Genomic DNA, 18,427 nt, shown 5'->3' on the forward strand with positions numbered 1-18,427 from the left:
AGTTACTGGTTTCGACCCAAAATGACTCCTCTTCCTCTTCCCCCTGCCCTGGGCCCCTTTTTTCAGGTCCCAAAGGGAGCACATGTGCGAGCAAATGCCTTGGCCAAGTCCCAGCCCTGCCCAAGCACAGAGACTGCAAAAGGCAGATGGGCTGAGGAGAGGCTGGGGTGAAAATATCTCAGCAAACCTGCTCAAAGGGAAGGTGAGGAAAATTTTTGCCCAATATTTTGGAGCCAAACATTACCACCCTGTCTGCCTGTTACCTGCAGCGCTCCTTGCAGCAATGCCACTGGGCCAAGAGCCCAGAGGAAAAAAACAATTCATTGTCAAGACAAAACTGGACTTTATCACCCCAAATAGACCGTGGCACCTCTGGAGCCGTATGGAGCTGAAGGCTGCAAAACAATGCAGGGGGATGCTGTGGGATGCAAAGCCATGCAGAGGGATGCACCACGCTGGGAGGCTGCACAGGGAACCACCCATCGATGCTCTCCCACCAGAGGCGTACAGCAAAGGAAGGGTTTAACTCAGGAACCCACAACAGGGCACTGGCAGCTGCTGCTCCGTCCCTGCCTGTGTCCCAGAGCACAGGGATGATCCCAGGCAGGGCAGGCTGTAAGCCACTGCCTTGGCTGTGAGAGGGCAGCTTATGGGGGGACCGTGTTTGGAGGTGCTTAAGAGCCACGTGCCATCTTCGGAGGCCGTGGGAGGGGGTGATACTGCTCGGGGCACAGAGGGTCACGCTGCTGGGGCGCACAGCCAAGGAGATGGGGCTCCGCTCACAGCACACACCAAGAATTTTAAAGCCGAAATCACACTGCATGATCTGCTCAGCGAGAAGGGACAAACCGCCCCCAAGTGCTTCTCACTTCCCTCTTGACGGCACACCAGGATGGAAACTGCAAGTCTCCTGCTGCTATTTAGAGAGGCAGGTTTCCCCTGCAAAACCCCGAGAGCTGGAGGGCAGGGCTGGGACCGTCGCTCCAGGGACATGCTCGGCCACACGCAAGCAGCGCAGGCAATGCCGAAATTACTTCCTTTGCCACCAGCTTTAGCTCTACAGGTGAACGGGCCACAGGCTCTGCCATCTGCCCAGGGCACAGCGCTAGTGGGACGAGTCTAGGAGTGGACGGCCACAAGCTACGTGCAGTCCAAGGTGCATTTTCCCCCCAAGGCCTTGCACCACACAACACCCCCTCCCAGCCATGCCTCTGCCTTCCTGCTCCCTCCCTTGACCCTCCACAGGTCTTCCCAGTGGGAGACTCACGCCCAGCAATGATCCCATCCTTTGCATCAGATGCACGTGCAGAGCTACAACACGTGGCACAGCACTGGTGCCGCAGTGTCCCTGTGGCCATGGTCCGTCTCCGCTCCCAGCCCTTGCTCCAAGCCCCATGATCCATTGGATGGTGCTGATGCTGGCTCCCTCCCTCCTGCAGGAGCTGCGACGTGATGGGCCACATGCAGCTGCTGCGAGGTGCTGGGTTCCTCTGCTTTGGGCTTTGCTCCCTGCGAGCAGGTTCGGCCTCCGATGTCCGTGCAATGGACACAGAGCGTTGCACCCTGCAAGTGACCTTTTGGTCTCTCAGTTGCAGATCACCATGGTAAGCACAAAGTAGGAGTTTCTGCACTGAACGGAAAAAACCTTGACGCTGCCCCACTGATGTTTATAGAAAGTAGCAGGTATTGCTTCTTCCTTCCCCTTCAGCTGCTTCTACAGAAAGGTCCCTCCAGGCTGAGCTGAGTCACTCTCCTGCGCATTCCCAGCACCCCTCGCCCCTTCCCAGCAGCACGGCCATGGCCATGGCCACGGCACAGCCCTGCCCAGCACCTCTGCGGGAACGGGGGGAGAAACTTCCAGAAATGATTGCACTGCCAATGGAAAAGGGGGAAACCAGTAACTGCACAGCCTGGCTTTGCTTTCACCAGACATTCCCGAAGGAGCGTTGTGCCACCAGCCAGATCTACCCGGGGTATTTTGCTGGTCGGAGGCACCAGGGCAGCCGTGGCAGCGATCGCAGCCTGCCCCGTCCTGCGCCGGCTGAGCAAGGGCAGATGCTCTCAGCAGCGCAGTGCGGTCTGAATCCCACCTCCGAGGCAGCCCTCGGGGTGCTGCCTGGCTGCTCCTTCCTGGGTTGGCTGATCAAGCCCATTCCACTCGCAGGGTGAGGTTAGATCTAAAAATAAGTATACAGCTATATTCCTGGAGGCTGCCCGCAGCTCAAAGGAAGCTCTTTCCCTCTGTGAAAGCCAAGCTGGGTTATTAATGCTCTGTGCACCTCCACTGCCAGCAGTGAGGGCAGTGCCAGGCCCCGAGCCCAGCCGGGAGCCCTGTTGCCCACGCAGGGCAGCACGGGCCAGCGCAGCCCTCCTGCAACCCTCCTGCCTCCGAGGCACGGATACGCTAGAGAAAAGCAGTGTTTAAAGCATCTTATTGGGGCCCACGAGATGCTCTAGGTGCCGTGAGCAGGGGACAGGCCAGTGGCGTGGGCTGACCATCCTGCAGACAGGGAAAGGATGGGTGCACGGCGCGATGCTTGGTCCTGGCTGGAGGCAGGGCAAGCCGCAGCTGCTCCGGCAGGCGAGGGTGGCCGGCCCTTGGTGCCACGTGGTGTTGGCAGGACGCTACCCACAGGGCTCTGGGGCCGTGACACCGAGCCCCGGCGAGGGGTACTTGCTCCTCACCACCTGCACCCCCTCGCAGTGGCATCCCCTGTGGCTGCATGGCCTCTTGCTCTGACATAGCTGCTCCTTCTCAGCAAGTCCTGGGAAAGCAATGACCTACAGGGTCAACCGCCGGCTCTCCTGACCCAGGGTAACACTCCTCTACAGAGCAAAACATCCCTTTCTGTGGAAGGAAACACCCCATTGCAGTCAGGCGATGCAAGGGCAGGTGCCGCAGAGCCCCCGCTCCTGCAAGCCCCTCTGCAGCGTGGCTGTCTGTCCCAGGACACCCCTCCCCGTGCCTGGTGACAGGCGGCCCGCAGGGTGCCTCCCTCCCCGGCCCCCCGCGCCCCAGCAGCCCGGGGACGTCCGGCGAGCCAATGCAGTGCGCTGTGCATGTGGCCGATTTGCATCAAAGGGATAAGGGGAAACCCCAGGAAACGCATGGCCCAGGCATTAATCAAATCTATCTCTAATAATAAACCTCCCGAGCAATGCGCGGGCTCGGGGCTGGAGCTCGCAGTGCAATGGCAGGAGCCGAGGGGGACTAAACGCTGCAGGAGAGTCAAATGTGAGTTACCCCATGGAGGGGCTGTGTGGGGAGATGGGGGTGAGGGGCTTGTCCACACCAGGGCTTGGGGCCACGGTGACATTTCCAGGGTGCTGGCAGGGAGCAGAGGCTCTGCCCAGGCTCTCGCTGGAGGAGCAGAGCCACCGCAACGGGCTTCCATCACGCTGAAGGCAGTCAGTGCCATGGGGCTGGAGATGAAGTGAGCATTAATGCTTTGGGTGAGAGGTCCATAGGGGAGCTGGGGGTGCTGGTCCCTGGAGTGCGCAGAGGCACAGGGGGAGACGCAGCCAGCTCTGCTGGAAAACGTGTGGCTGCAAAGCCCGGCTGCACCGCGCTGGGAGCACCACGCGCACCTGGAGGCTCCCGGGGAGGGGAGCTCAGCCATCGGGCAGGATTTTTCTTAGATGGGGCCAAACGCCCGGCTTGGGCCAGCCCTCGCAACAGAGCGGCAGCAGGGAAGGAGCTGCCCAGCCTGCGGCCCCCCAGCTAAGACACAGCCCCAGATCTCCGTCTCCCATGCTGTTATCCCATGTGAAACCCCACTGTAGCTCAAGGATGGCCAGGCTCACTGCCGTCCCCAGGGCTCACCGCCGTCCCCAGGGCTCACTGACATCCACCATCTGTGGAGGTTCTTCTCTTTCTTCTTTCTGGGTACAAAATACCTTCAAAGAGCATCTGAGGAGAGCGCCAGCCTGAGCCTCGCTCTGCCCTGGGGGATATCTTCAGTCAGAAAGTAACTATTTAATTTTATAGCAACGTTAATTGAACGACTGGGGTTGTAAGGCCAGCATCCCTGTGCAGCATGGGTTTACCCCTAAGAATGGGAGGGTTTTACGTGTGCTGCCCCAGGTACGAGCCAGTTCACAGCAGGCAGCAGAGGAAGCCCATCCTCAGCCCCTCTGCAGGGAAGGGGCTGTGCAGGCAACAGCAGGACAGACGGACATGCAAAGTGCCCGACTGCTGCACACTCCTGAGTACTAGAGAGAGCATAACAGATCTCCACCAGAGTACAGGGGGTTTTCTATATAAAAATCAAAGTTTGGCTTTGCAACGGGTGCAGCGCAGAGGCTCCGGCCGAGGTGCTTTAGGCAGCACCCTGCTGCGGCATCGGTGGGTTTTAAACCCTTTGGGTCCTGTCAGCATGGGCAGGAAACAGCTGCAGCTCCCCAGCGCAGCTCCGCAGAGGGATGCGGTCACCCACGGGCCCTCTCGGTCAGCAAACAGCACTTTTCCACTGCGGCCGCCCTCGTGCTGGGTTAGCGCTTCCTGCAGTTGCTCAGTCGTGCTTGCCGCAGCCCCTCTGCGTGGCACGGTACGGCAGCAGGTACTGCTGAGCAGTGGGAGGTCAGCAGGGTCACGGCCAGGGACTGAGACCATCACTTGGGGTGCCTCCAAGACCAAACCCTGCGGTGGCACAGGGGAGGGTGCAGGCAGAGATATGCAGCACCCAAAGACGGGGACGTGCACAAATATTTCAGCTGCTAATAAGTAAATGCTCACGAGCAAGCCGATTCTTAAAACTGTAAGTTGTTGGCTAGATTTTTGTGCTGCTGAGGGCTGCTGCCAATGCCTCGCTCCTGTGCCTCTGGTGTGACAACAAGCCCATGCAGGCACAGGTGAACCGCTGTAGAGGAGGATGGGATGAATGGCGCCTGCCGGGACAAGAGCAGGTCCATCTCCAGGCGTCCCAGCTGTCACTGGTTAAACCAGTGCTTAAAGCTCTTCCAGAGAGATGCCCCCCCTTCTGCTGCTCAGGGAGTTTTACGCATCAAAATTGGGTTTCGTTATGATGCCAGAACACCAAAGAGAGATGTCAGAAATTACGCACAGGATGGCACGAACCGCCCTGACCCCAGAGAGAAATTCAGAAGTTTCCAGAGTTAAAAATTGTTTCAGAAAATATTGCTAGTGGTTATTCTGGTTGTATTTCTGTTATTTTCAGAAAAGCATGTACAGACAGGAGAGGTTCCCATGCTCTTTCTCCTGCAGGCAGTTTTGTGCACCCTCAGGGCACAGTACTGGGCCACCTATAAGCCAGGATGGTCTCCCCGCATGTTCTTGGGGACCAGCACAGGACATGCTCGTGTAGGGTTATAATTTGAAGAGCTTGCTAAGCCTGAAGGAGATTTTGCTGTATGCTCTTGCCCAAGCCTAGGACCAGAGAGGCCTGGGGCACAGCCGGGCAACCCCCTGCGAGGGGTCCCAGCCCTACCAAAGGCACGAGGTGGCTGCAGGGCCACCCTGTACCTACTTGCCTCCCGTTCTACAGCCATGGATGGGACGCACGTCGGGTGGGATGCCATGAACAACTGCACCGATGAGCAGTACTGGGACACCCTCGTCTGCCAGTGCATCCCCTGCAGCCTCGTATGCAGCCAGCCCACAGTGAGGAGGTGTGCTGCCGTGTGCGGTGAGTGCCGGGCGGCTGGTCGTGGGCACCGAGGGGCCGTAGCCTGCGGGACCGAGCAGGCAGCGATGGGGCAAAGCTGGGAGGGGGAATCAGGCCCTGGGATGAACCACAGGGCAGGCACCGAACCAGCTCACCCTAACAGAGCTTCAAGCCAAAAACGCTGCAGAACGTTACAGTTTCCCAGCGATGGGCTAGGTCTGGCAACAGCTCAGCACAGACTAGGACCAAGTCGTCCATGTCTCTGTACCTCTTCTTTCTGGGGTCACAGGAAGCCTCATATCCCCCGTCGGTGACACCCCACCCTCCAAAGGCAGGGCCTCGAGATACATCAGGTTCAGCTGATTATAAACTCGAGCTGTACTTTTGCAAGTCCATACTGCGAGCCCTGTGCTGGGGCAGGCACCAAGGTGCAGTGATAACGGGTGAGGAGGAGGGAGACAGATGCACTTTGCACCCAAACCTTGTACACAACCCTGTGCATGGCCCCTTCCCTCCCCAGCAAGCCACGGTCTAGGACTGCTGCACCCTGTCCTAGGACACAGGAGACCCAGCCCTGTGGCAGAGCTGCATGCAGCAACAAGTCACGTCTTCCCGTTGAGGATGGGAGGTGCCATCCCTGGGGTCCCGAGCCAGTGCCCAGGCAGGTTTTGGTGTGTCCCAAAAAGCTGTGCAAGCCCCAGGGCAGCAGCAGCTCTAGGAGCACCAACCAGGAGCTCCCTGTCGCAGGTGGGTATAGCTGCACACATCTGGCTGCATACCATCCCCTTCCCGTGCAGCTGTCAGCAGATGCCTTTCCCCAGTACTCATCGTATAGTCAAACACCCCGGCAAATCACGTGCATCTGTCACCCTGCCAGCCCTGGAGATGCTGTCAACACTTAGGGCAGTGTGCGGGTCTCACCCTGCGCCTGTCGGAGCCGTGAGCTTGTTCAGAGCGGCTGCAGGCTCCTCCTCGCCCGAAGCCAGGCACGGGGGTGGTGGGAGGGCAGCAGTTTGGGAGCCTCGTGCTCAAACGACAGCTCAGGACACCGCGTTTGTCTCCCTCCCCTCCTACAGAGTCCATGGACTGCAACAGGAGTGATGGCTTCTACTACGACAAGCTCCTGAAAAAATGCATCAACTGCACCACGGTCTGCGGGCAGCACCCCAAGCAATGCGCCCCGTCCTGCGAAAGTAAGGCCGCGCGTGAGGGCAGGCAGAGCGGGGATGTGGGGCAGGACACCCCAGGGCTGGGCTGGAAGAGGAGCCAGGTTATGGGACCGAAGCCAGGGAAGGGACAGCAAAGCCCCCCGCTTCATCCTGGGGGATTGTGTGCTTGTGCGCTGCCCTTTCCCTGGGACCGGGGAAAAGAAAGGCAGGGCTTTTCTCCATCATACAGTGCCTTTTGCATGTCAGTGTTTTCCAGACACGTCCTTTGGCTCTGCCAGCCAGGGGCAGGATCAGCAGTCGCATTTCCCACCTTGCTGAGCTGCCTCCAGCCCTCAGGGAGGGGTAGCAGGAGGGGATGGGCTGTTTTCCCTGCGATCTGCAATTCCCACGTTGGGGTGGGAAGTGATCACTGGAGAAGGGGGAAAGTGGGAATGGAGGGTGAGAGGGGATCTCCTCTACCTCCCGGCAGAATAGAAATGCAAGCAAGCAGAGGAGGTGGACAGCTGCTTTCAAATTCTTTCCAAGCAGAGTACACAAACGCTACTAGCAACACCCTTTCCCTATCAAAAACTCAATAGCGTGAAACACGTACCCGAGGGGTTTCTAAGCACACTCATCTCTGCCTGGTCCACAGCAGGTGCCTTGGTGGCCACCCCCCCTCCGCCGGCCGCCCTGGTCACGGCCTCGCCGCCCACGGCTGTGCTGGAGCAGAAGGCGTGCGCGGAGCAGGAGCCGTGGCTGGTGGTGTACCTGCTGCTGGGGCTCTGCCTCTGCGCCCTCATCTGCTCCCTGCTCCTGGGCTGGACCCACCTCCGGAGGAAGGGAGAGGTGGTCTCCTGCCAAGCCAGTGCTGGGACCTGCCACCGCAGGGAGGACTCCTCCAAAGGTGAGCGCTGGCTGCACTGGGGGGACTGGGAGAGGATGGGGGGTGGGTGGCAGGGAGGTGCCCAGGTACCGCTGGGAGGGGTGGAAAGCAGAGCCAGTTCATAAGAGGGGTAGGGGGAGAGAGCAAAGAACATGCACTGCGGTTCAGTCTGAGCCTGAAGAGGAATAGGACTGAATGCCCATGCCTGGATTCTCCATCGTAACCCCCTTCTCAGTCACCCTCTTGCAAAGTCACCGGCACAGCTTCCCCCGCCACGCAGGGGCCGGGCTGAGGGCTGGAGCTGCACCATCAACCAGCAGCGCTCCAGTCTCTATCCTGAGGCTGAGCCGTGCAGAGGAGGAGTTGCAAAAAGCCAACCCTCTTCCAAAACAAATGACCTGCCCAAGGAAAAACAGGGCTTTTGTGGCAATTGAAGCTCTGGGTTCCTTCACTCGGGCTGTGCTGGGGCAAACTGCTGCCTGGCAAGGACCATGGCAGCACAGGCTGCTTGTTCCTTCAAACAGGCTAATGATGCAGCTGAGCTGCTGAATTATCTCGCAGCATCCAATGCTGGAGTTTTAGCCCTGGAACGAGAGGGGCTTCAAGTCTTCACTTTAGGGAGAAGAGATAGGGAAAGGATAACAGGCAGTAAGTCAACACAGAAAAGATGTTTTTATTTTCCCTCCTCCCCTGCCTTTAAAAATAAAAAGGTCTGTCTACCTATTTATGTGTACATGTACATGTTTACATATGTACACTTCAAAGCCGGCGATGCTGGATGTCAAAAATCACAGAGAAAAAGCCCACGAGCCCGAGAGTCCCTCTCCAGCAGAGCAATGTAATTCAAGCCATTCCCATCTGCTTTGGTCGAAGGACACGGTGACATTAAATGTTCACTTCTAAGGGAGGCTGCCAGGTTCAAAGAGAGTTACTGTGTGCTTTTTAACACCCCTAATCTAGCCTTGCTTATCAGACGCCGGATGACGGAGCAGAGCCCTTCGACAGCTAGTGTGCAGCCCACAGAGTGTTGTGGGTCCCTTGAACCAGCTTTGGGCAGCCAGCCTGCCACGCTGCGCTCGCTGGAGCTCTGGCACCTTGCACAGTGCTGCACCACTGCATTTGCATATGCTACAAAAGCAGCATTTAATGAAAAGACAAATTTACATGTAATGTTATATTTATAACCATCGCTTTAGTGCTAAACCTCCAGCCTTCCTGTTCAAGGCACTTTCCACTTTCCCCTTCAGGTCTCACCTCCGAGGGTGGCAGGACGAGGTGTGAGCACGCAGGCGATGTATTACGTACGCCACACAGTGCTGTGGGCTTTATCAGTGTGGTGGGAGGTGGATGTCCTCTCCAGCTCCAGGACTAGCTTTTTATAGGCTCTAGCGCAGCACTGCATTTCTTGGGTAAAAGGTGCTCCCCAAAACCCTTAAGCTAATACGCATTGTTCATTTGCAGATCGTCTGGTGGAAGCGGGCAGCGTTGGTGATGGATCCACCGGCAGCAGGGTCCCGGAGCCGGTGGAAACCTGTGGCTTCTGCTTCCCTGGACACGGCTCTGCTGTACAAGAGACCAAATCATGCCATAACACCTCCTATCACATAGGGGAAAGAGCTGCTCCCTCTCACACTGGGATATGCAGCACGGGAAGCGCTGGGGCCATTCCCAGCCCTGATGATGGCCACTTCAAAATCATATGTTCTCCTTCACAAGAGAAGACCCTCATGGTGTGACCGTAGTGCATGTTCCTGCACAGGATCAGAAAGGAGGGACGCTCCCCCTGCCCCCAAAACACAGCTGCTTCACCCTCCGTTTCCAGTGACTGTAACAGCTTCTACCAGGACTGGCAGACCTGGCACAGTCTTTGCCCAAGGGCTGTAGGCTACAGCCAGTGCTGTTTTCTTCTACTCAGGAGATGAAATTCTTGTTATTCTCGTGGACTCCCAGTGATAGAAATCGCTTCCCATTTAGCAGTGTTTTCCTCCGACTTGACCCCTGCAGACCCCTCGGCGCATCCCAGGCACTGGGAGCGATGTCTCAGTGGGGCTTTTCATCCCAGTTCCACCATCAGCGTCACTGTCTCTGCAAAGGGTGTTGATGCAGAGCCAGGATCAGGCTGCGGTGTTCACCAGTGCCCATGGAGAGCTCGCCTTGCCCTGCTCGAAAACTCTACCATGGAACACAAGCAGAGCTGCAAGCATCTCGGATGTGGACTCAGACCCAAGAAGTTACTCATGGAAGTCATGTTGTCCACTGAATGCCACTGCCCTGCTCTCAAGAGTGGCGCGTTTTCTGACTTTAACAGAAGTTTCTTTACAGGACAGAATATTTGTTAAGACACGATGCGGAAAGCTCTGCTGCCAGCTTTCAACACTGCTTGGGAGGGAAGGACAGGTGATGGTGATCTGCCTCGCAACGGGACACGATGCCGCACAGGAAGAGCTGAGACAGGCACCAAAATCCCCGACGCAACAGAGTTTAGAACGTGAAAACTCATCCAAGTCTGAGAACTTTCTAAAAGACTGGACTTATGTATGTCTGGTCTGGGTTACTCAAAATAGCTGGTAAAAGTGATGAACCAGCTAGAGATACGGCTGCTTTGAGAGAAGATTTTTATCTGACCTGACTTTGAAAGCTACTATGTTAAAATGTGGGGTTTGACATGTAACTTGAAGTTCTCATTTTCACTGGAGGAGAGTGTAGGAATTTTTTGCTTGGTGAGAAATCACTCCTGGTAGGAGCTCATCCCCTCCACTTTCTCAAACTAGAGCTTCAAAACGTGGAAGAATAAATATAACAGTATATCTACAAATTGGTTCTGGGAAAGTAGATGGAGAAAGCATGAGCAGATAGTTATAACAGACTCTGTCCCCTCTCTATATGTACTTCTTTAAAAGTCAATATTTTCTTATCACTAAAGAAGGCACCACCTGGGGGTAACCACGACAAAGCCAGTGTCATGACTGATGTCTGGTCACAAAGCAGAAAGGCATTAGGACCACGTGAAACTCATTACAACTAGGAAGTGCAAGAGGTGGTTTAAGGCGAGGACTAAGATCCCACACGTGGCCCAGCAGTTGGTACGTGGGGCAAAGTTTTGCTGGCTTGAATTGCTCCAGGAACCAACCTGACAATTCTCCCTCTCGTTTTCCTTGCATATTGCCTTTCACCTCTTCCCTCTGTTCAGCAAAGTCTTTATCCCACGGTAGCATGAGGAATGAGCTTTGCATTGGGCTGCATTTGCATCCGAGGGGAGAAAATAAGCCTTTTCAAAACTGAAATCTTGTTTTACTCAGCTGGGTCTCCCCAACACAATGGGTGATCCCTGAAGGCCACCACCCCACAGTGTGGTAGGGAGAGCACAGGCTTACCCACGTGCTCCGGAGAACAAAACACAGACCCCGGCCACAAACAAGCTGTGGGCAGGGTACAGCGACAGCGGTAGCCTCCACTGGCTGGGCCCCTCCAGACCTCCACCTGCTGAGCCTCTCACACTTGTCACCTCCACCCCTCTCTTGGCACCCACAGTTCATGGGCCTCCCACACGCTCACCCTCCATACCTCTTCTACCTCCCGCTGTGTCAACCTGAGGACCCTCTTGGCATCTCTTCTCACACAGCATTGCCCGGGGACCTCCAACGCCACAGCATCATCTTCCCTGGCCTTGGCACCTGTTGTTTCCCTCCTGTGGAATCTGCTCCAATGGCCTCTGGTCTCATGGTGTCAGTGCCCACGTCTCTGGTCGTGTGGTTTCCTGCCCCTGGGCCTCAGCTCCCGTAGGCTCTGACACCATGGCCCCAAATACCACGACATCATTAGCATCCCAACGCCTCTAAACCTCCAGAAATCTTTTGGCCCCACAAGCCACCTTGGCCTACACGCATGCTCAGCCTCAGCTCTTCCTCAGCCTCCCACCACCTTTTGGCCTCAACCCTTAACCTCAACTGTTCCTTGGACTCCCCCCCAAATTTTGGCCTCGACCCTTGCAAAGCCTCAACTCTTCCTTGGGCCTCCAACCCTCTTCAGCCTCACCTTCTCCTCAGCCTGCATTTTTGTGTAGACTTATCTTTACATCACCTTCCTCCAGTCCCTTGGTTTCCATTCCAACTTGGCCTTACTCTTTTTTGCCCTCCCACCGTCTTCAGGCATCTGCTCTTGCTCTGCCGTTTATCTCCTACACCCTTTAGTCTCCCCAGAAGTCTCCACTTGCATTCTTGTTCAGCCTCCACTCCTGCTCATCCTCATGCTCCTCTTCCACCTCCCTCAGATGCTGGAGAAACAAGAGGAATCAGTGGATTTGGTATCACGGGCCAACAGCTCTGCTGGAGCACGCCTCCCTTTTGCCCTGCCCATGTTCTCTGTCAGGCTCCTGTTTGTGCTCGGCCTCCTAAAGCCTCTCGACCTCCCCGCACCCTCAATTGCTGCTCAGTGTCCTGTTCCCTCTATGGCTTCCTACAGCATCATATCCCCCATTCTTCCTGGGCCTCCCACTCCTGCCTGGCATCCCCACCAGCCTGACCTCGCACTCAGGCTGGGCCTCCCACCCTCCCCAGCACTGAAAGCGCTGCCTCTCTTCCTCTTCTTGGTTTCCCCCGCTGCAGCCTCTGCACGGTGACGGGGTTTTGCACTTACCCTGGGGCAGCCCCAGCACATTCCCCCCACACCAGGGATGGGAAAGCCCCCAGGCCCCCTCCGCCCAAGCGCTTCCCAGCGAGGACGGGGGCTCCAGGCAAAGGAAAACCCTCGTAAGCAGACACGGCACCTCATCATGCTGCCCCTTCCCAGCACGGAGCTCCTGCGGGCAGCGCTGGGGACGCATGGCTTCAGCCCGGCTCTGGTGTCACCTCCAGGGACAAGCGTCCGCCACCCGCGGGAACCCCCGGCCACGCTACTTGTGCAAGGAGATTCAGAACCTTATTTAAAAACAGGATAGAAATAACTGAACATGTGCCACCAGTTTTGCAATTAGGGGATCTCTTGAGGATCAAGAGGCATCAATTATTCAAATGAGAAAGCTTTTAGGAAAGCATTTATGCCAGCTAGCACAAGAGCTCACCCTGCCTGGCACTGGCAAGCGGCAGCTCCTGCTCCAGCTGGCCCAGGAGGCCGCTCGCCTTCTCGCGCCGAGGCAGAGCCCGTGTTGGGCTGGGGCTGTTCCCCCCGTCATCAGGATGCTGCTTAGAGCGTCTCTGGTTCCTCCAGCTCTTGCTGCAGCAGAGGGAGGAAGCAGCAACACCCTACAGCAGCCAGCATCGTTTGTGTCCCAGAAACCGGGGGGAAACGCTCACACCTTCCCTCCAGCCCGACAGGCAAGAGGGGAGCGTTCCTCACCCTCACAGACGTGCCGTCCCCCCCTTCAGGGAATGTAACTGCCGTTATCAGCGTATAAAAGGTAACATGGAGCTCCTTGAACAAATCAGCAGTGAGAACAACATACAGGCTCCCAGATTCAACCTTTAGATGCTGGAGAACCAAGAGGAATCAATGGATTTGGTATCACTGGCCAACAGCTCTGCTGGAGCACGCCTGGAGACACCACTTCGAATATTAGAGGGACGCTGTAAGTACGGGACACGAGTGGCTACAGCCGGGACAAGTTAAACTACCTGGAACTAAGGGCATTGATTTTGAGCAAGAGCATCCACCTGGGGGTTTAATCAGTTCTCATATTTCTGCTTTTGCTCAGGTTTTCATTAGGCATCAGCATCAAGTAAACCTTAATCTCTAGTCAAGTGGTTGAGAGAGAAGAAAATATACTGAAAGCCGCTTTCTGGCGATTTTTGTGCCACAGGTAGAGCCGTGTTCTCTGCTGGCAGCTACACACTCAGCATGAGCCCGCATCACCTCACCAGTCTTTGTTTTCAGTCATTTCTGCAGATGCTTCTGCACAACAGACCAAGCTATGCCAATATAAAACTGTACCTCAAAATAAACCAAGTCAACCCCAAACTGCTCCCCGAAATGACGAGGGTCGGTGGCTGGAGCAGCGCAGTCAGCACCCACAGAGGAGGCAGCCTCTCATTGCTGTCTGCCAGCGCATTCGGGAGGCACAAGCTTGTCAGGCACTCGCTAGCATCTTGCTGCACAGCAAGGAGCTTTGCAGTCGGCGTTCTCCTAAAGGTGACATTAAGAGAGTTCTGCAGGGAATAAACCCAGTGCACGAGCTGTGAGGCTGCTCCTGAAGAGATAAAGAGTAAGAGAAGGCTCTGGTTGAGAAAAAGCATTGTGAGGGGTAGCGCCGCTTGTACAACAGCAGCTGTTCTTCCATTTTCATAGGAAGAGGGAAATGCTCTCTCCCTCTCTAGCAACCCGCGCTGATCTGCTGTTACTGGATATAGAAACGTGCCTGGTACGATTCAGGGAGAGACACAGGGGGTAGGGTGCCGGGGGGGAGAGAACAATAAGAGCTTTTAATACACCAGGAATTCTGCTTTTGAAACCAGAAACTGAGCACTGAAATCTACCTCGCCCTCCATCTCCCACTGAAAACCATCTGCGCCGGTGCAGTCGCACAGAGCGCAGCCCTCTTCACCAGCCTTATGGGTGGGGGGGGGGAAAAATGAAGGCTGATCTATACGGCTGGCATCACCCCTAAACAATTTGTTTCTAAAGGATTAATGAAACAGACTGCATTAGCTCCGGTGGCCAAGTGCGTGCTTGTGGAAAACAGAATTCATTTTGTTCAGGCTCCAGCATCAAAAGCGGCCGCCAAAGGCTCGGCCCTCGGCATCACAAGGCGAAGGCATCCCCGCGCCGCACGGTGGCACTCCTCCTCCAGCAACGGGACAAGGTGGCAACGCCAACTGCAGCAGCCCTGGGAATAATGAAAGGCTGATTCTTGTCTTCCTCTGCAAGCTTGCTGCATTATTAAAAGGTAGCAGAAAGCATCGTCAAGCATCTGCACGACACCGTGCCCAATTCGGGGAGGGGAGGGCCCCCCCCTTCCCGCAGGCGCCCCATCCATCTGCATTTCTCCAGCCATTTTTCATTTGCCACAAGAACACTCAGGTTAAATCTTGCAGCACCCAATTACAACTGAAAATTATTTCAAGCATGATGGTAGAGAAAGACAAGTTACAAAACCAGAGTACGCTATCACTTCTGCAGGAATCGGGCTGCCTAGGTAACTCCCACACCGTACGGTACATTTTCTATGTCTGATTTGGTATTCAAGGTGCTCGTCCCTTCTTCCTTCCCTGTTGCAAGCTGCCGCAGAAATCTCTTGAGGTACAACACCGCCTTGTACTCTTCGGTCTGCGTACAAATCAAATGCAATTCCGCCGTCCTTTTGTCCAGCTGCTCTCATAAGATGCTCATTTGAAAAACAAACAAGCCCGCTTCCCTTATTTTCTTCCTATTACTTCTGATAATGAGATTGCTTTCCACCTCTGCCTCAGGCAAGTTAGACACCTGTAACTCACTTCTAGAGCACAGAATCTAAAAGGTTAGAGCCACCCGTGGTTTTAATCACACTGGTGAAGTCGAGGAATGGCTGGCTGGATACATACGCTGAGCTTAATGACCTTTTTGGTGTGGCTCTTACACCAATTTATACAGTGCCTGACTCTCACACACAACTCCCTACAGGCTCCATAGGGAAGGGAGAACAAAGCTATTCTTGCTCGTTTAAGCTCTATGTTCTGAATGGTTTCTCTCAGAGGCTGCAATTCAATCCGCAGCCCAGCCTCCTGAGAGCACGATACGGCACACCGGCAGCTCCTGCCGCTGTCTCGATGAGCCAACGAGCTGCTTTCAAAAGGCAGCGGCGGAGGGGGAGGAAAAGGAGCAAACCTGCGCCTGTGACAAAGCAAGAGTGCCCAATGCTGCAAGCTAAGGACACCGATACGGAGACTGCAATTCTGCGAGGAGGAGAAGAGTACGTGAGGAGTTAATGCATGTGGGAGGATACAAGGAACCAATACCAGCCTAGCACATACCAGGAAAATGTGTTGTTTACTTAAAAACGGAGTGCACTGCAGAAGTGCTCAGTAGCAGCAGATCTATCGCTCAATGCTGCCCCCAGCAGCAACCGTTTCTAACAGATGGTACATTTTTCAATCCTGAAGTTCTTTCAAGTGTCATAGATATGCCTTTGGAAGGCAGCGGGGGGGGGACGGGACGGGACACACCAAACCAAAAACAGCAACAACAAACCAAGCAATTTTGAGAAATTCAAACTTATTCACAAGATTTAAAAAAAAGAACCAAGACCACTCTTACAGTATAAACACGCCAATTCATTCATTTTTACTGATGGTTGCATTTATGAATTTCATTCTCGTGAAAAAGGGATTAAAAGGAAAAAAATTAAGAAAATAGCTATTTATAGAAAACAAAACAAAAAAGGGCTCAAACAGAAAATAATCTGTGCTGATGCTTTTGATGAGCAGTCCGATGGCGTTAAACATTACCTGTGCAAGCAGGCATGCTTGAAAACCTGTCTTAGTGCTGAAGCGTCAGTTCCACAATCCAGGATTTCTTTTATGTTTGTTGGAAAAAAAAGAGCCTAATAGTTTCATACTGTATTTATTTAATAACTAAAATTCACAAATAAAAAGATACTTGCAAAGTCCTTTAGTTCTGTCATCCCCTCCTCCTCCACTCTACTGCTTTCAGACCCATATGCATAAAAAAATGGGCTTGGATTTTTTAATTTTTAACTGTTATATGATTGGTCGTTGGAGCTGAAGCACCAAATGGAGAAGATACTTTATGGAGATGAGGGTATAACCCCTTGCCTTCCCACACACATCTTGGAGGAACACAGGAGATGTACCAGTGCCCGGACTCCTCTGCTCCCATTTCCCCCACCCAGAGCATTCCTTTCATTTTATATTTCCTCTGTTAAGTGACTGACTGTAGCCTCTTTTTTTGCCCCCTTTCTGTCCTTGCGGGACTGCATACACGGTGGACATTGTTCATTTCTTACTCCACCAGGCTTTGATTCAGTGTCAAGTAGGTCCTGTTACAGCTCAGTGCTAGTTGTTTTTTTTAATGGGTCTTTTCATTTCAGGTAGGTTTGTGTGTCGATTCAGAAGGCTTGCTTATTTTCTTCCTTGTTTATATCTGACAAGTTGCTGGATAAGGCTATTCATACTCCAGGAACTGTTTGTGATAGAACAGCAAATATCTGCAAGAAAGCAGAGGTAGAGTTTCAGCTTTCTGCTATGCGTCACAGCAGATTAGTACTTCCATTGATGCGATGACAAAAAATGAGGACTAATTTTGTTGTTTTTTTTTTTAATTTGAAGCGATTCCAGGGACGTGCCAGTTTCCCTACAGTAACCATGGATGAGAAGGGAAGCCAGCTGAAATAATTTTACCAGCAACTGAGGAAACTGGAGAGTTGTACATCAAACAGTCAATCCCTTTTGTTGTATGATCTATTTAGAACCTGAAAGCTCCGGAAGATTGGACCGTGTTGGTGCCCAGACAGGCAGCTGTCTTTGACAGTGATTTAGCACTAGTGATTTAACACTATCATGACACAAAATACAACTGAGGCGCTTTAAGATCCAACTGTTGCTTTAGAGTCGCGTTACCAAAGCATCAGACGCTTGGGATCATTGCAAACCGTCTGCCATTTACTGTTACAGAAGCAAAGCAAAGAACCAGGCATGTGGGTGAAAACTTCTGTGTCCCAATCAAATCCAACTCAAATATCTAATGTCTCAATCTGTACTCAAACCTGGTGTTTTAATAGGATGAAATTCTTCCTGCCCGTAATTACTTTATGCGTACCGCTACGTAACGGAGCCCAGCCCTCAAGAAGCTACGCGTCAGGGAAGCGGACTCATCTCTTCATACTCTTTACATGCCACACGCTGACAGGGTCCCTGCATGACTCCCTTAAAATGCTTCAAAGCACTTTTGAGACTTCCCAGTTATCATCATTCCATCTCACGCCCTATGGAGCTTCCCTTATACAATGCAGATCTGCTTAGTATCAGCCTTTATCCAAAGGAGGGAAAAATGGATCTGACCTCAAACCAGCCTTTAACGAGATGGATGGGCAGCAGTTGCGTCACATACCCTCCCCCTCCTTGCCTCTGGCAGGCCCTTCCACAGACATACCCCGTCGGAGGACCAGAGCTAGCCACTTGCTATTGAAGAAAACCTAACTCATTTTTCTGCTGACCTCAAAGCAGAAGCTACTTTGTCAAATCATTTAACGCTTAAATTCAGATTTATTTTTTTAACCTCCTGGTTGAGGTTCAAAAAATGAAAAAAGGGAAAAATCCGCCAAAAAAATTACAGACAGAACATCTGTGCCTGCAACAGTCAATGGAAGCGTCAGGAATAATTAAACCAAAACCAATACAGGCTTATGTTTCCGGTACCAAGTCCATAGTTGAAAATGCAAAATGAAGACTTCAGATTTTAAGTTACCTTATTCTTGAAACATACACGAGTCCCCAATGCCTCCCTCAAATGTGGCACACCAAGATGCTTCCCTTGCAAACTACCGCTCTGCACTCCCAGTACTCGTCTAATGCAAATATCTGAAACCATAATGTCAATTTGAAATCAGTTTAAAGCCATGAGCTAAGAAACAGCTCATGTTCTATACCTGCCTCCCTATAGCCTTGCCCCTCTGGTTCACAGCATTTTCTTAATGGCTTTTCTTCAAATCTTTTATACTCATAGTAATGCAAAGGTTCTTCAGACAAGGACTGGATTGGGTCATGGAGGTAAGTACTGCTCCTACACTGGACAATCATACCACTTGGGTTTTCAGAGTCCCTTCCCATTAGCAAGCAAGAGTT

At 53.6% G+C, this 18,427-nt stretch overlaps 2 protein-coding genes across 4 annotated transcripts in view; one reads left to right on the plus strand and one right to left on the minus strand.

The window, feature by feature from the left end:
• The first annotated feature begins 5,506 nt into the window (after nt 1-5,506).
• TNFRSF13B (TNF receptor superfamily member 13B) lies at nt 5,507-10,777 on the plus strand. Of its 2 annotated transcripts, XM_064461503.1 has the most exons (4): nt 5,507-5,645; nt 6,701-6,817; nt 7,431-7,679; nt 9,120-10,777. In XM_064461503.1, exons 1-4 carry the CDS (start codon nt 5,507-5,509, stop codon nt 9,392-9,394), a joined length of 780 nt encoding a protein of 259 aa, XP_064317573.1. In that variant the 3' UTR covers nt 9,395-10,777. The 2 variants fall into 2 exon arrangements, with proteins under 2 accessions (XP_064317573.1, XP_064317572.1); XM_064461502.1 differs by lacking the exon at nt 5,507-5,645 and having other exon boundaries at nt 6,507-6,817; nt 7,428-7,679; nt 9,120-10,775.
• A 5,100-nt stretch (nt 10,778-15,877) lies between these two features.
• The window catches only part of USP22 (ubiquitin specific peptidase 22), a 111,601-nt gene continuing 109,051 nt past the window's right edge, over nt 15,878-18,427 (minus strand). For both annotated transcript variants that reach the window (XM_064461501.1, XM_064461500.1), the window contains one exon: nt 15,878-16,791. In XM_064461501.1, the coding sequence (XP_064317571.1) occupies nt 16,749-16,791 (43 nt within the window). In that variant the 3' untranslated portion in view covers nt 15,878-16,748. The remainder of the gene's footprint in view (nt 16,792-18,427) is intronic.

Source organism: Phalacrocorax carbo, chromosome 10, assembly GCF_963921805.1.
Source record: "Phalacrocorax carbo chromosome 10, bPhaCar2.1, whole genome shotgun sequence".
Lineage (NCBI taxonomy): Eukaryota > Metazoa > Chordata > Aves > Suliformes > Phalacrocoracidae > Phalacrocorax > Phalacrocorax carbo.

What these genes read in the sequence shown, in the direction of transcription:
- TNFRSF13B (XM_064461503.1), top strand. Translation starts at nt 5,507, where the DNA reads ATGGATGGGACGCACGTCGGGTGGGATGCCATGAACAACTGCACCGAT. An exon ending in GAGGTGTGCTGCCGTGTGCG is followed by an intron (nt 5,646 to 6,700) that starts GTGAGTGCCGGG and finishes CCCCTCCTACAG; the next exon opens with AGTCCATGGACTGCAACAGG. An exon ending in CAGGGAGGACTCCTCCAAAG is followed by an intron (nt 7,680 to 9,119) that starts GTGAGCGCTGGC and finishes GTTCATTTGCAG; the next exon opens with ATCGTCTGGTGGAAGCGGGC.